General features: G+C 43.7%; 1 protein-coding gene across 1 annotated transcript; it reads right to left on the bottom strand.

The window, feature by feature from the left end:
* Positions 1 to 7,417: 7,417 nt before the first annotated feature.
* On the bottom strand, positions 7,418 to 9,484 carry LOC120940607 (golgin subfamily A member 6-like protein 22). Its single transcript, XM_040353565.1, has one exon. The coding sequence runs from the start codon at positions 9,296 to 9,298 to the stop codon at positions 7,418 to 7,420; it is 1,881 nt and encodes a 626-aa protein (XP_040209499.1). The 5' UTR covers positions 9,299 to 9,484.
* Between the last annotated feature and the right edge of the window lie 8,079 nt (positions 9,485 to 17,563).

Here is a 17,563-nt window from a genome sequence, read left to right on the forward strand (position 1 = left end):
ATGGTCCATGTCAGCAGAGCCTTTTTTTAAGATAAAGACTCTAGCCATGGTCCATGTCAGCAGAGCCTTTATTCACAATGGAAACTCTAGCCAAGACCCTGGTCATGGTCCACATAAGCAGAGCTTTAATTCATGATGAAGGCTCTGACCACGGTCTATGAAGACCCTTGCCACGGTCCATGTCAGCAGAGCATTTATTCACGATAAAGACTCTGGCCATGGTCTATGAAAATCCTGGTCATGGTCCACATCAGCAGAGCTTTTATTCAGGATGAAGGTTCTGGCCACGGTCTATGAAGACCCTTGCCATGGCCCATGTCAGCAGAGCATTTATTCACGATAAAGACTCTGGCCAAGGTCCATGTCAGCAGAGCCTTTATTCACGATAAAGACTCTGGCCATGGCCCATGTCAGCAGAGCCTTTATTCACGATAAAGACTCTGGCCATGGCCCATGTCAGCAGGGCCTTTATTCACGATAAAGACTCTGGCCATGGCCCATGTCAGCAGAGCCTTTATTCACGATAAAGACTCTGGCCATGGCCCATGTCAGCAGAGCCTTTATTCACGATAAAGACTCTGGCCCTGGTCCATGTCAGCAGAGCCTTTATTCAAGATAAAGACTCTAGCCATGGTCCATGTCAGCAGAGCCTTTATTCACAATGAAAACTCTAGCCAAGACCCTGGTCATGGTCCACATAAGCAGAGCTTTAATTCAGGATGAAGGTTCTGGCCACGGTCTATGAAGACCCTTGCCATGGCCCATGTCAGCAGAGCATTTATTCACGATAAAGACTCTGGCCAAGGTCCATGTCAGCAGAGCCTTTATTCACGATAAAGACTCTGGCCATGGCCCATGTCAGCAGAGCCTTTATTCACGATAAAGACTCTGGCCATGGCCCATGTCAGCAGGGCCTTTATTCACAATAAAGACTCTGGCCATGGCCCATGTCAGCAGAGCCTTTATTCACGATAAAGACTCTGGCCATGGCCCATGTCAGCAGAGCCTTTTTTCACGATAAAGACTCTGGCCATGGTCCATGTCAGCAGAGCCTTTATTCAAGATAAAGACTCTAGCCATGGTCCATGTCAGCAGAGCCTTTATTCACAATGAAAACTCTAGCCAAGACCCTGGTCATGGTCCACATAAGCAGAGCTTTAATTCATGATGAAGGCTCTGACCACGGTCTATGAAGACCCTTGCCACGGTCCATGTCAGCAGAGCATTTATTCACGATAAAGACTCTGGCCATGGTCTATGAAGATCCTGGTCATGGTCCACATCAGCAGAGCTTTTATTCAGGATGAAGGTTCTGGCCACGGTCTATGAAGAGCCTTGCCATGGCCCATGTCAGCAGAGCATTTATTCACGATAAAGACTCTGGCCAAGGTCCATGTCAGCAGAGCCTTTATTCACGATAAAGACTCTGGCCATGGCCCATTACAGCAGGGCCTTTATTCACAATAAAGACTCTGGCCATGGCCCATGTCAGCAGAGCCTTTATTCACGATAAAGACTCTGGCCATGGCCCATGTCAGCAGAGCCTTTATTCACGATAAAGACTCTGGCCATGGTCCAAGTCAGCAGAGCCTTTATTCAAGATAAAGACTCTAGCCATGGTCCATGTCAGCAGAGCCTTTATTCACAATGAAAACTCTAGCCAAGACCCTGGTCATGGTCCACATAAGCAGAGCTTTAATTCATGATGAAGGCTCTGGCCACGGTATATGAAGACCCTTGCCACGGTCCATGTCAGCAGAGCATTTATTCACGATAAAGACTCTGGCCATGGTCCATGTCAGCAGAGACTTTATTCACAATGAAAACTCTAGCCAAGACCCTGGTCATGGTCCACATAAGCAGAGCTTTAATTCATGATGAAGGCTCTGGCCACGGTCTATGAAGACCCTTGCCACGGTCCATGTCAGCAGAGCATTTATTCACGATAAAGACTCTGGCCATTGCCCATGTCAGCAGAGCCTTTATTCACGATGAATACTCTGGCCATGCTCTATAAAGGAATTCTGGGCATTAATATTAGAGGTAGGCCGATATATCAGCCGATATTTGGTCATTTTTGATAAATCGATATCGGCCAATTTCTTATCGAAATTATTTTACACTGACCGCCGTTCCTCCTCCCTTCTCCACACTAAGCGTCTCTGGCAGCATCAAGCACCAAGCTGAGTGTGAAACTGACAAGTAACAGAGAGGAGAGAGAGAGCAGCTGTCAGCTTGATGTCGGGGGTGGGCAGGACTCGGCCTGAGTGGGCGGGACCCAGCAGCTATATTACACCAGCCAATGGGATGGTATCTGGGCGGGCCGCTACATGTATGTGGCCCTGCCCCCTTTTTAAAGCAGCCCAATCGTTGGCTGGTGTAATTTAGCTGCTAGGTCCCGCCCACCCCCGACATCGATCTGACAGCTTTTCTCTCTCTCCTCTCTGTTAGTTTCACACAGTTAGAGTTACATTCGGCTTAGTGTGAAACCTGCCAGTGCCACCCGCCAGTGCCAACCAGTGTCAGCCGCCAGTGCCTACCAGTGCCACGCCAATCATTGCCACCTGCCAGTGCCATCAGTCCCAAACTAGTGCCATCTGTCAGTTCCAAACCAGTGCCACCTGCTAGTGCCAATAGTGCAATCTGTCAGTTCCAAACCAGTGCCACCTGTCAGTTCCAAAGCAGTGCCATCAACCAGTGCTGCCTGCCAGTGCCAACCAGTGCCACATGTGCTGAGGCCATCAAGTGTGTGCTAGAGCTACAGGAGTAAGTGGAAGGAGTGGAGTGGGTGAGTTAAAAAAAAAAAAAAACTGACCTAAAATATCGGCCATCGGCCGCCCCAATTTCTAAATATCAGCATCAGCATTGGCCAGAGGAAACCCATATCGGTCTACCTCTAGTGTATTATATGTATATATTGGGGGGGGGGTGTATTATATGTATATATTGGGGAGGGGGTGTATTATATATACATTTTTGGGGGATATGAGGGGGTTTATTATATGTATATTTGGGGGGTGTATTGTATGTATATTGGGGGGAGGAGTGTATTATATGGAATAAAAAAAGAGTTTTATGGGACTTTAAATGAGGCTAGAACCAAAGGGGTAATGCCTCCATCCCGGGATGGGAACACACAGCAGTAGTTTATTTCAGCAATTTCAATTATACGCCTGGCAATTTATTCCCATTGGTCTTGCCAAAAACTTTTTTTTTAGTTCCCCAATTTTCCCTAATTAAATGTGGTCAGTTTATTTATTATTTAGACAGTCCTATGGTCTTTGTGTCCCTGGTCTGCATTGGCCCAGCCGTTGACTGCTATTGGTTTGGCCGGTTCTCACCTGTTGCCTCCCCTCCATTGGTCTCGCTGTGCGGGATGGGCCCCACCTTCCTCCCCGCCTCCTTGTGTGATGAGGGAGGGGTGGACGCCCTGTCCCTGCATCTTCTACGCCAGGGATATTCAATTAGCGGACCTCCAGCTGTTGCAGAACTACAAGTCCCATGAGGCATAGCAAGACTCTGACAGCCACAAGCATAACACCTAGAGGCAGAGGCATGATGGGATTTGTAGTTTTGGAACATCTGGAGGTCCGCTAATTGCATATCCCTGTTCTACGCCAACCTACAAAACGCTGGACGCTTTGCGTCCTCTGGGCACGCCCCCATTGGTGATGTCCCCCTGCCGGCGTTCGCATGAGGGAGTTGGATAGGCGCTAATCACCGGACTGCTGAGCTGCCCAGGTGAAAGCAGTTTCCTCTCCCTCAGCAGTGATTGCTTGTTTATATAATATATATACTGTATATATATATATATATATATATATATATATATATATATATATATATATATATATACAGGTGGTTCTCAAAAAATTTGCATATTGTGATAAAGTTCATTATTTTCTGTAATGTACTGATAAACATTAGACTTTCATATATTTTAGATTCATTACACACAACTGAAGTAGTTCAAGCCTTTTATTGTTTTAATATTGATGATTTTGGCATACAGCTCATGAAAACCCTAAATTCCTATCTCAAAAAATTAGCATATCATGAAAAGGTTCTCTAAACGAGCTCGTAACCTAATCATCTGAATCAACTAATTAACTCTAAACACCTGCAAAAGATTCCTGAGGCTTTTAAAAACTCCCAGCCTGGTTCATTACTCCAAACCGCAATCATGGGTAAGACTGCCGACCTGACTGCTGTCCAGAAGGCCATCATTGACACCCTAAAGCAAGAGGGTAAGACACAGAAAGAAATTTCTGAACGAATAGGCTGTTCCCAGAGTGCTGTATCAAGGCACCTCAGTGGGAAGTCTGTGGGAAGGAAAAAGTGTGGCAGAAAACGCTGCACAACGAGAAGAGGTGACCGGACCCTGAGGAAGATTGTGGAGAAGGACTGATTCCAGACCTTGGGGGACCTGCGGAAGCAGTGGACTGAGTCTGGAGTAGAAACATCCAGAGCCACCGTGTACATGCGTGTGCAGGAAATGGGCTACAGGTGCCGCATTCCCCAGGTCAAGCCACTTTTGAACCAGAAACAGCGGCAGAAGCGCCTGACCTGGGCTACAGAGAAGCAACACTGGACTGTTGCTCAGTGGTCCAAAGTACTTTTTTCGGATGAAAGCAAATTTTGCATGTCATTCGGTAATCAAGGTGCCAGAGTCTGGAGGAAGACTGGGGAGAGGGAAATGCCAAAATGCCTGAAGTCCAGTGTCAAGTACCCACAGTCAGTGATGGTCTGGGGTGCCATGTCAGCTGCTGGTGTTGGTCCACTGTGTTTTATCAAGGGCAGGGTGAATGCAGCTAGCTATCAGGAGATTTTGGAGCACTTCATGCTTCCATCTGCTGAAAAGCTTTATGGAGATAAAGATTTCATTTTTCAGCACGACCTGGCACCTGCTCACAGTGCCAAAACCACTGGTCAATGGTTTACTGACCATGGTATTACTGTGCTCAATTGGCCTGCCAACTCTCCTGACCTGAACCCCATAGAGAATCTGTGGGATACTGGGAAGAGAAAGATGAGAGACGCAAGACCCAACACTCTGGATGAGCTTAAGGCCACTACCGAAGCATCCTGGGCCTCCATAACACCTCAGCAGTGCCACAGGCTGATTGCCTCCATGCCACGCCGCATTGAAGCAGTCATTTCTGCAAAAGGATTCCCGACCAAGTATTGAGTGCATAACTGAACAGAATTATTTGAAAGTTGACTTTTTTTTATTAGTCGGATGAAATATGCTAATTTTTTTAGATAGGAATTTGGGGTTTTCATGAGCTGTATGCCAAAATCATCCATATTAAAACAATAAAAGGCTTGAACTACTTCAGTTGTGTGTAATGAATCTAAAATATATGAAAGTCTAATGTTTATCAGTACATTACAGAAAATAATGAACTTTATCACAATATGCAAATTTTTTGAGAACCACCTGTATATATATATATAATACATTTGGGGGGTATGGGTGGTGTATTATATGTAAAAATGGGGGGATTATTTTATATATATATATATATATTTATTTTTGGGGGGGTATGGGGGTTTATTATATGTATATATGGGGGGGGTGTATTATATGTATATATGGGGGGGGGTGTATTATACAACCCCACCATATATACATAAAATACACCCCCCATATATACATAAAATACAACCCCCCCCCATATATACATATTATATGTATATATGGGGGGTGTATTTTATGTATATATGGAGGGTGTATTTTATGTATATATGGGGGGATGTATTTTATGTATATATGGGGGGTGTATTTTATGTATATATGGAGGGTGTATTTTATGTATATTTGGGGGAAAACCTCTGGTGTGTACAGGGGGAAAGTTACCGAGCAGGTTCTTGGTTTTCCCCCTTTTTACCGCCGGGGATCCCGGTCGTGTGTACAGGGCTTTAGTGATCTTTTCACAGATACTGTGTCATTTAAAAAAAAATATATATATATTTCTTAATTTTCTGACTGCTTGAATGAATTTTTCGATTAAAAGTGGAACCAAGGGCACACTTGGGTATTAGTCGTGATGCATCGCGGAATCAAATCGAATCGTGGACAGAATAATCGTGATCGTAATCAAATTTAATCGTGAGACCAGTGAAGATGCGCACCCCTAATGTTAATACATAAACACCTATTACACATCCCTACACACACCAGAAGTGGAAGAAGTAGCCATAGAGTCCCTTCCAGCCTTGCAAATGTGGCCTGGGCATCCAAGTGGTTTTATGAAAGTAGAATTATGGATCTATACACAATTTTTTCCTTTTCTAACTATATATACTCTGATTAAATCAAGAGTCCTTTGGTAAAATCTATTGGCCAGAAGTGAAGATCTAGTGATCCTCTCACCCATTCGCTGACACACTTTTGACCAAGAGATTCCAAGCCTACCCACCACGGCAAGGTAGACTCTTCTAGGGCAGGACCTACACTAACTACACTAAGCTACACTACTGAATGCTAGTCATCCTTTTTCTAATGTTGGGTGTATGTTTGTAGTACGGCCTCATCCTATAATCTGTGTGTGCGATCTACTCTCTCCTAATGTGGTTGTGTATGTGTGTGTACATCTATCTAAAGCATGGAGCGATCAGTTTATGTACATCTGGAGCGCCCAGTCCCCCCACCCCCAACCATACCAGGCCACACGTCCTCAACGTGAAGGGTGCTTTGGGGTAGAGGGGCTCCCCTCCCCGTCCCCCAAAGCACCTTGTCCCCATGTTGATTGGGACAAGGTACTTTGGGGGAGGGGAGCCCCCTCCTCCAAAGCACCCCCCATGTTGAGGGCATGTGGCCTGGTATGGTTCAGGAGGTAGGGGGGAAAGGACGCTCACTCGTCCCCCCCCTTCCTGGACTACCAGGCTGCATACTAGGATAAAGGTCGGATTTTGGACCCCAAACCATTTATTTTTTTTTCTTTGGCGTGAGGTTCCCCTTAAAATCCACACCAGACCTGATGGGCATAGTATGGATTGGGGGGAACCCTGTGTTGATTTACCTTCAAATTTTATTGCTGGTAATTCTTTTGGTTTTCATTCAGATGTCAGCGGGAAACCTTCCGAAAGCTGATGAGTCATTAGTTGTTAAGGACACACAGGTCCCAAAAGACAGCGGGGACCAGGGACATTGTGCAGCACGAGTCGCGCATGCGCAGTAGGGAACCAGCAAGTGAAGCCGCAAGGCTCCTAATTCCCTTTCCGAAGATGGCGGCGGCATCCAACATCGCGGGTGCCCTGGACAGGTAAGTGTCCTTATTTTTAAAATTCAGCAGCAGCAGTATTTGTAGCTGCTGAATTCAAAAAAAGAAAAAAAACGGCGGGCATCCGCTTTAGACATTAGTCTTCTTCCCTCACTTCTTTTTAGTTGCAGACAGTTCTTCTTTCGTCTCTGTTAATTTCTCTTGCATCTTTGCAAGTTGTTCTTGCTCACTGCGAGTTCTTGTTCCCTCACTGCAAGTTCTTTTTTAGTCGCTGATAGTTGTTCTTTCGTCACTGCGAGTTCTTCTTCCATGGCTGCGACTTCTTCTTCAATCTCTATGAGTGTTTCTAGATACGTTTCTTGTATGCCTGACAATATTTCTTTCGTCTCTGTAAGTTCTTTTTCCTTCACTGCCAGTTCATTTTTAGTTTCTGACAGTTCTCCTTGCGTCTCTGCAAATTTTTCTTGCATCCTTGCAAGTTGTTCTTCCCTCACTGCGAGTTGTTGTTCTTTCCTCACTGCAAGTTCCTGCGCCTCTGCAAATTTTTCTTGCATCTTTGCAAGTTGTTCTTCTTTCCTCACTGCGAGTTGTTCTTCTTTCCTCACTGCAAGTTTTTGAGTCTCTGCAAATTTTTCTTGCATCTTTGCAAGTTGTTCTTCCTTATCTGCGAGTTGTTCTTCTTTCCTCACTGCGAGTTGTTGTTCTTTCCTCACTGCGAGTTCCTGCGTCTCTTCATATTTTTCTTGCATCTTTGCAAGTTGTTCTTCCCTCACTGCGAGTTGTTCTTGTTTCCTCACTGCGAGTTTTTGCGTCTCTTCATATTTTTCTTGCATCTTTGCAAGTTGTTCTTCCCTCACTGCGAGTTGTTCTTGTTTCCTCACTGCGAGTTTTTGCGTCTCTTCAAATTTTTCTTGCATCTTTGCAAGTTGTTTTTCCCTCACTGCGAGTTGTTCTTCTTTCCTCACTGCGAGTTCTTGAGTCTCTTCAAATTTTTCTTGCATTTTTGCAAGTTGTTCTTCCCTAACTGCGAGGAGTTCTTCTTTCCTCACTGCGAGTTTTTGCGTCTCTGCAAATTTTTCTTGCATCTTCGCAAGTTGTTTTTCCCTCACTGCGAGTTGTTCTTCTTTCCTCACTGCGCGTTGTTCTTCTTCTTTCCTCCCTGCGAGTTTTTGTGTGTCTGCAATTTTTTTTTGCATCTTTGCAAGTTGTTCTTCCCTCACTGCGCGTTTTTGCGTCTCTGCAAATTTTTCTTGCGTCTCTGCAAATTTTTCTTGCATCTTTGCAAGTTGTTCTTCTTTCCTCACTGCGAGTTCCTGCGCCTCTGCACATTTTTCTTGCATCTTTGCAAGTTGTTCTTCCCTCACTGCAAGGAGTTCTTTCCTCACTGCGAGTTCCTGCGTCTCTTCAAATTTTTCTTGCATCTTTGCAAGTTGTTCTTCCCTCACTGCGAGTTTTTCTTCTTTCCTCACTGCAAGTTTTTCTTTTTTACTCACTGCGAGTTGTTCTTCTTTCCTCACTGCGAGTTTTTGCGCCTCTGCAATTTTTTTTTGCATCTTTGCGAGTTTTTCTTTCCTCGCTACGCGTTTTTGCATCTCTGCAAATTGTTCTTGCATCTTTGCAAGTTGTTCTTCCCTCACTGTGAGTTCTTCTTTCCTCACTGCGAGTTCTTGCGTCTCTGCAAGTTTTTGTTTAATCACTGAGAGTTCTTCTTCCATCGCTGCAACTTCTTCCGTCGATGTGTGTCTTTTTTCCGTTATTGTGCACACTTCAGTCAGCTGTGTGTGCATTTCGTTCCTCTCAGTGATTCCTCCTTCCATATCTCCGCTTTGCTCCTTCATGATCGGTATTTCATCTACTTTTACCACTAGGACACCTTCTTCCTCTGTGTCTTCTTCTCTCATTGTGTGTACTCCCTCCATCTCTTGGGATCCTCCTTTTATCTCTGGGGATCCTCCTTTTATCTCTGGGCATCCTCCTTTTATCTCTGGGGATCCTCCTTTTATCTCTGGGGATCCTCCTTTTATCTCTGGGGATCCTCCTTTTATCTCTGGGTGTCCTTCTACTTCTACCATCTGTAGACAGTCTATCTCTCTTGGTCTTTTCTTGCAGCAGCAAAGTCTGTGGAGATAAAGAAAGAAATGTTATAAGAATGTGTCCATAAACCAGCAGAAATGTTCAGAATTAATAGCTGACGCCACTTAAATCTGTGTTTTGATCGAAAGCAAATAGTCACACGCCATCACCTTATTTAAGTCTAAAGCCTAAGGAAGGAACCTGGGTTATCCTGAAAGCTTGACTCTATATTAACTCAAGTTAACCAATAAATGGTATCACTAAAACTCCATACTTTATGATGGCTAACATGGCACAAAACTCTATTACTGCTATTCCAGGATTTTGTCAAAATTGCATTGCAATGACATCAATCTCTTGTACCAGAAACGGGGGCTAAAAACTAAAAAAAAAATTCTCTTCATCATTGCCAAACCAGCTCAGATCAAGATTGGAAAGATCCTTTACTGCTGCCGTATTCCAGATATGGCAGGTTAAAAACCATGTTTTAATTTTTCCCGCCGGGAATCGCGATTCCCGGCGGTTTTTCTGTCGGGAAAACTGCCATGGAGCATACACATGCCCAGTTTTCCGGGCCAAAACCTGTCATGGCAGTTTTCCCAATGGGAAAACTGGTCGTGTGTACGAGGCTTATTGGAGCTCACGGTTTCTAACAGTAAAACAGAAGTTTTTTTAGCACTTTCTTTAGGGTTTTGGCAACTACAACAGTTTGGACTGGAAAGAGTGTCTCAAAACAAACAATAAAAAAAAATATATATATATATATATATATATATATATATATATATATATCTGGAATACGGCAGCAGTAAAGTATCATTCCAATCTTGATCTGAGCTAGTTCACTGTCATTAAAGGGTCACTAAAGGAATTTTTTTTTTTAGCTAAATAGCTTCCTTTACCTTACTGCAGTCCTGGTTTCATGTCCTCATTGCTTGTTTTTGCTCTGATGTTGCTGTAAAACTGCTCTGTTCTGGACACTTCCTGGTTGTCTGGCTCCGTATGAAAAAGGTCATGGGAGAGTTTAGTTTCGTTTTCCTAGCCATGACTCTCTATGGCACTGTCCAGCACAGAGGCATAAAATAACATGCAAAGACTAAACTACTTTCAGTTTCGTTTTTGCATCTAAGGCCCCGTACTCACGACCAAACATGTCTGCTGAAACTGGTCCGCGGACCAGTTTCAGCGGACATGTTCGTTCGTGTGTAGGCAGTAACGTACAGAATTCCAGCAAACAATCGTCGGCCAGACCGTTTTCCAACGAACAACTGTTTCCTGGTCTTGCTTTAAAACAGTCTGCTGGAATCGTGTCCGTCAGACATGTTCGGTCGTCTGTACACAAAAGCAGCGTACAAAAACCCCGCGCATGCTCAGTCCAAATGAGGAGACGGGAGCGCTCGTTCAGGTAAAACTCGCGTTTGTTTGGGATATGGCACATTCGTCATTAGAAACCTTTTATTCTAGCAAGAGAACAATGTCTTAAAAAGGCGCACTAAACCACATTTTCAAGCCTCGTTTTATTAATTCTTCTCTTGCTAGAATAACCCCGTTCTCTTGCTGATGCAATTTCAATAGAGTTGTCCCATACTGAAATGTCACATTTCTTGCTTGTGATGTAATCCTTTAATAATGTTTTCTATGCCAGACGTGTGTTTTGGTTGGTGGTCCTCCATAATTTATAGTAGTCATTTTTGTAAAGGAATGTGCATATATTTTTTTTTTTTTGTTGTTTCTAGTTATGTCACCATTTAAAATATTTTTTTTTTACATGTTTTTTTTTTTTTTTTTTTTTTTTTTTTTTTGGTGTTTCATTAGAGAATATTTAACCATGTTGGCACACCAAATGTCCCCCCCCCCCAAGGAGTGTGTCCTTTGTAAATTACCCATTGTATATTTATTAAAGGTTTGCTGCCTAATAATCCCCACAGTATAACAAACAATAGACATGTTTTCAAATGAAAGCAAAAAGCCTTTTATTCAGGCAAATGTCATCACCAAAAATAAAAAGAACGGCAGCACTAGAATAGATAGCAAACTATATGCAAACTTGCATTTCCAACATGGTGAAGGATAAACTTCCAAGCCTCAGGAGCCAAACACAAAAATATGAAGCAGCAGCACACAAACAAAGGAACCCAAACTGTGGTAGTACAAACAAGATGTCCTTTATGTGGAAGGAAATGGAAGGCAGAAAATCAACGTTTCCTCCTCTTTCCAGCCTTCCCTCCAGGCAGCCTTCCAGCGGATCGAACACGGGGTCTTGCAGGTGGGGTTGATGTGGCAGCAGGAGGATGGTGTTCCGCAAGCCGGGCCGGGTCACATAGCCCAGTGTCTGGGGTCAGCAGGCCCCTCTGCATCCACCAAAGGACCTGGTTCATCAGGGCCTTTGCCAGTCTTCTCTGGTCCTCCTCCCCTTCATTTAAATCATGGGCCAATGAGGCACTGAAGGCCTCTGTGGGGTTGAGGGGGGCCCTCATGATGGCGCTTGCCTCCTGGATCATGCGGAGGCTTGCCTCCTCCACAGGCCTCAACTGCCTCCTTCGGCCTGATGGCCTCACCTGGGGGGGAGAAGACTGGCTGGTGGTGGTTCTCCTGGCCGGGTGGACCTGCTGCAGGCCACTGGGCCCAGCCTCCTCCTGGCTGCCACTGACCCCGGCCTCCTCCTGGCTGCCACTGACCCCGGCCTCCTCCTGGCTGCCACTGACCCCGGCCTCCTCCTGGCTGCCACTGACCCCGGCCTCCTCCTGGCTGACAGACACCTGAGGATCTGCCACCTCCTGGCTGATCTCTTCTTCCTGTGTGGAAAAAAAAGGACATTTTTTACAATTTCGCTTAATAAAACCACACTCATTTTCATGTTTTTCGTTTTGTATTTTCTGTTCATTATTACTTGAATACACTCTACTTCTGACCCCTGCAGTTGTCATCTCTGACACCTATTTGTCTGAACACCTTTTTTTTTGCTTTTTCCCAGCTTGTTTTTTTTTACAATATCTAATCATTAATCCACCAAGAATTATTTACGCCAGAAATATAGAGGAAACTACTATACCTCCTCATCGAAGGGTGGCAGATCTGCATCTCTGTCAGCCAGGCCCTCTTCCTCCGACTCTGCAGGGCTGTGGTCATCTGGGGAAGGTCCGCTGGAAGGTAGCATGGAGGAAAGGTTGGAAGAAAGACTGGACATCGTTTTCCTGCCTTCCATTTCGTCCCGCAAAAAAGCCATCTGTTTATAATACCACAGTTTGGGTTCCTTTGCTTGTCTTGCTGCTGCTCCCGATTTTTTGCTTTTATTAGCTTTGTATGCTCTCCTGTATGTGCTTCTGAGGTTGGCAAGTTTATCCTTCACCATGTTGGCAGTGCATCCTGGCACCCAAGTTTGCATATCATTTGCTAGCTCTTCTAGTGCTGCCGCTCGTACCTCTTTATTGCAATATAAAGAGTGCTTGGAATTCCACAGGATGGGCGTCTCCTGATATTTTTGGAGTAAGGCCTCTATAGATTCCTTGCTTTGTAGGAGGTCCATTGTAATTTTTCAAAAATTATATTTCTTTTTGAGTCTAGATTACAAAAACATAAACCACAGAAAAATAAATATTCCAAAGGATCAGCGTTGACCTTGATCTAATATGTGTCTTCAAATTTATTACCTATATCTAATTACAAACACAGTCTCTCTTGTTTAAACAATGATTGGCAGCTCGGCCGCATTGCTTGTACCAAACATTGATTTGCTAGATGCAGAGCCATTGTTCACATTGCAGTAAATATTTTAAATATAGAAAAATAAACAATGCTTACAAATGACAGTTTTCATCTAGGCACTCTTTCATGTGTAGATCTCCTGCCCCTGACAATGGATGACATAAAAGACACTTCCTAATGACCTCTGTACAACCAACACTTGAACAATACTTTGCCTGATCTGAATACACCATTCAAAAACTTGTCAATGAGGTACAGCATTGTTCACATCTCTATTTTGTGAGGTGTCCAAAAGCATTTGGAAACCAAAATAACATTGTGGTACCCCATAGACAGAATAGCTTAAAAAGGGTGCAACCAACAGCCCAAACCCCCATCCCATGTGTCTACATTTTCAAGGCCTCTGCTGATCACATTTTTAATTTCCTTACCTTCCTGTCTCTCGCTCCTCGTTTCTCACGCTCGCCTAATTACCGCGTAAGATGCGTAATCACGGCGTAAACCTTTTAAACACTCCGCGTATTTATTAAACCCCGCCCTCGTCACCTTTGCGAGGCCCCTAATCAATGAGTTTAGGAAATATGGCGTTAACTGTGTATGTTCTGGATGCGCTCGAAGATTCTCCGCGTAACCGACGTAAACACGTTGTTTGCATTCTCTACACTCCGCGTATGTATTAAACGCCGCCCTCTTCTCCGCCCATGGCGTAAGAATTCATCTTTTCCACGCCCATAATCTCTGTGGGAAAGGAAAGATGGCGATGTCACACGAGCGGGCACGATGCTCTCATGCCACAAGTGAAGGGACAGAGGCAGGGACGTCCCGATCAAGGCAAAGAAGATATAAAGCCACTAATATGCGGTTCCAGGAAATGGTGGAGTTAGTTTACATCATGCGAAAGAAGGACTATGATGGTGAATTAGGGCCATACAAGACCCCTAACCGCCGAAAGGCACATATTATGGACAAGGTGGCGAGGAGAATGCAGAGGATGTTTGGGATCACCAGGTCCAAGGAACAGCTGAGGAAACGATGGTCAGACTTAAAATTGAGGGAGCCACATAAGATGAAGAAAATACTTAAAATTCTGCGTAAAAGTAAGTAAATATATATTGGGGTTGGGGGGGGGGGTGATTGTCTGCAATAATGTGTTGCCATGTATATTTCACCATCTGCCTCCTTGGCCTGCTTGTAATTTTAAAGACATGTTGTCATTTATTTTTTAGGACATAAATAACTACATATTTACAAATAGTGTTCTTAGTAAACAACGTAACATCACATAGTTTCTCAGAAAGGCTCGGTTATTCCAGGAACAACACACCTGGACATGGCTCACTGGCCAAAAACTTTGTTTGTAAACATTGTGTAAAAGCTAGTTCTAGAAAAAAAAAGTATGAGAATGGGAAAGGCAAACAGGATTCATTCTAAAAACAGTGGTAATAAAGCAGATGTTTTCACATCTGCAATGCAGAGCACCTGTGTCTCCCCAAATCAAAAATGGGTTTTGGTAGGGTCTCCCAGAAATACAGTTTAGGGGGGACATCCATGTGTGTCACTTTGCTAAAAAGGGGCAGGATCAGAGCTTGCCATATAGAAGTAATTGCAAAATGTAGGTTTGGTGAAAGATAAAAGTAACTAAATGAAAGCATCTTCTAAGCAATGTGTGCGATTTATGCTCTCCAATATCTGTGTGCAGATGAGTCTACATTTTTTTTGGTTTATTTCAGGGGAAAGAAGTCGCCAGCATTTGGAGGAGGCAGAGAGGGCCAGACAAGGCCAAAATCTGCCATCTCAACATGTGGAGGAGGAGGAGGATGTGGAAGGAGAAGAGGATGTGGAAGGAGAAGAGGATGTGGAAGGAGAAGAGGATGTGGAAAGAGAAGAGGATGTGGAAGGAGAGGAGGATGTGGAAGGAGAGGAGGAAGGAAGAAAGGAGGAAGGAAGAGAGGAGGAAGAAGTAATTTTGGACTTAGAAGTTATAGCAGATGAAGGGCAAGTGGCGGAAGAACAATTTGGCGAATTGAAAGAAGGTGGATTGATGGATGAAGGAGGAGTCCAAGATGATGGGGAAGTGGTGGAAGAAGGAGGAGTGATAGAAGATGATGGGGAGGTGGTGGAAGAAGGAGGAGTGATAGAAGATGTCGAAGAGGTGGAAAGGAGAAGCCCATCAGGTCAGTGTCACCCTAGCTTGCTTCCAAAAAACATATGTAGATAGGCCTCATCGAAAAATAATGTTGTAAATGCCATTTTTTTATTTTTTTTTAGGGGAGGAGGATGGTGTGCCAATATTTTCACGTGCAAGTGCTGCTATAATTATTCAGCAGGTAATGGAGTGCAGCACTGAAATGCACAATATGCGTGAAAGGATGTTTCTCATGGAACAGAATGTAACAAATGTCCTTTTGGAATGCAGCACGGAAATGGACAATATGCGGCAAAGAATGATGGTGATCGAATCTAATTTTAAAAACATTATTGACATGATGGGCCGTGTCAAAGACTGAAACACCCCCCGCCCATCCCCCGCCCCCACAAACATTTTTACAGTTTGAATAATGAATACGCCAAAATTTGAAGATACACACACAGTGTGCCAACATGTGCTATCTGCCATCACAGAATATCTAATGTCTGTGCTTTGTGGGTCCAACCCCCTCCTCCATCCTCAAGTAGTTGAGAGGAAGGGTTTGCTCCCACAGAACACAGACATTGATCACCCATGATGTCAGATAGCACATGTGGCCATTTGTCTGTTGAACCAATGACATTTGGAGAGTTTGCACTGAATGTGTGTATCTTCCAATTTTGGCGTGTTCCAGTGTGAAAGCACACCATGACTGACTACTTTTTGACCATGTTGAACATTTTGGGATACTATAAAGTTTTGACCATAAAGAATAAACAACGCCAAAAAATTTTAAATATATATATATAGAATTATAAATCTCTCTAATCACTGAATTTAGTGAAGTAGAGATTTGACTCCAAAATCTCACCTAAAAATTTACTTTTAGAAAAACACACCAAAAACAAAAAAAATGGTCAAAAAATTATTGTTTTTTGTGCATAAAAAATATGCCCAAAAAAAAAAATTAAGGCGGTAAACACCCCACCAAAAATAATCTATATATATATATATATATATATGTAAACAATAAATCTAACTATATTTGCTAAAAAAAAAAGTGAACTTGTTAATAAATGTATAATCTGCATAATATTTTTGGTTGAATTACCTGAAAAAAAAAAAAATTCTAAAAAAATTTTGTAGACTCCTAAGTACAAAAGCAGGGAGTAATGAAAAAACTATAAAATAATTTTTGGGGTCATGAACAAGCAAAAATTAAAATACTTGACCTCAAAATTTACAAATGGAGTTGCTTCTTATTTCTAGACTCAATACCCTGTTTGTAGATGAGTGAATACTGTGCAAAATGTGGTTAGTTACTAAAAGTGGAGAAATCAATTATGCATTACAATTGAAGAAGTTAGTTAGAGAACCAGGAAGACAGAAAAAGAGAAAAAGCATTAATGACAAACAACTGTATAAAGTCCAATGGTCTAATTATTTATTATTTTTTAGAATATTCCTTTCTTTGGGGGCCGAATTAGAAAGAAATATGATCTGGCATAGCAATGGCCCCCCGACCCATGAAGTACTCAACATATTTGTCGCGTACCTCACGAGCTGATTGGGGGGCCAAGCCAGCGCGACCAGTGTCCAGCCCGGGAAGGGGATCTGAGGGTAGTCTTGCCTCAGAACCGATGTCGGGTAGGTACGTCTGGGAGTGCCTGCGTAAAAAGTTGTGCAAAATGCAGCAGGCAAATACAACGGTGTCCAATTTATATTCCGCCAGATGTATCGATGTCCTGAACAGGCGGAACCGGTTGGTGAGTATCCCAAAGGCATTCTCGACTACCCTCCGAGCCCTGCCCAACCGAAAATTAAACACACTCCTCTCTGAGGTGAGGGTCCTCTGGGGAAAAGGCCGCATGAGGTGAGGACCAAGCCCGAAAGCCTCGTCCGCTAGGAACACAAACGGAAGTCCTTCCACATTATCTTCATCTGGTGGCAATGCCAGACCACCAGCTTGGAGACGATCATAGAAATCAGTCCGTGCGAACACTCCCCCATCAGACATCCGGCCGTTCTTCCCCACGTCCACATATAGAAACTCATACTGTGCCGATACCACCGCCATCAACACAATACTATGATAACCCTTGTAATTATAATAGTAGGACCCCGAGCGGGGTGGGGGCACAATGCGGACGTGTTTCCCATCTATTGCTCCACCGCAGTTTGGAAAATCCCACCGCTGGGCAAATTGGGAAGCCACAGACTGCCATTCCTGTGGTGTGGAGGGTAGCTGTGGGGACAAACAAAAATAGAGATTTAGTACTTTGTAACAAAAACATCCTACAAGCATCCTTGTGACAGTTCACAGTATTAAAATTGCATTAGAAAAATGTGCATGGAGAATTTGGGAAATGAAATATATAGGGCCACTTCATTAAGAGACTCCACAGCCCTCTGATGGGGACAATAAAAGTTT

Source organism: Rana temporaria, chromosome 1, assembly GCF_905171775.1.
Source record: "Rana temporaria chromosome 1, aRanTem1.1, whole genome shotgun sequence".
NCBI classification, from domain to species: domain Eukaryota; kingdom Metazoa; phylum Chordata; class Amphibia; order Anura; family Ranidae; genus Rana; species Rana temporaria.

What these genes read in the sequence shown, in the direction of transcription:
- LOC120940607 (XM_040353565.1), bottom strand. Translation starts at nt 9,298, where the DNA reads ATGGTAGAAGTAGAAGGACACCCAGAGATAAAAGGAGGATCCCCAGAG.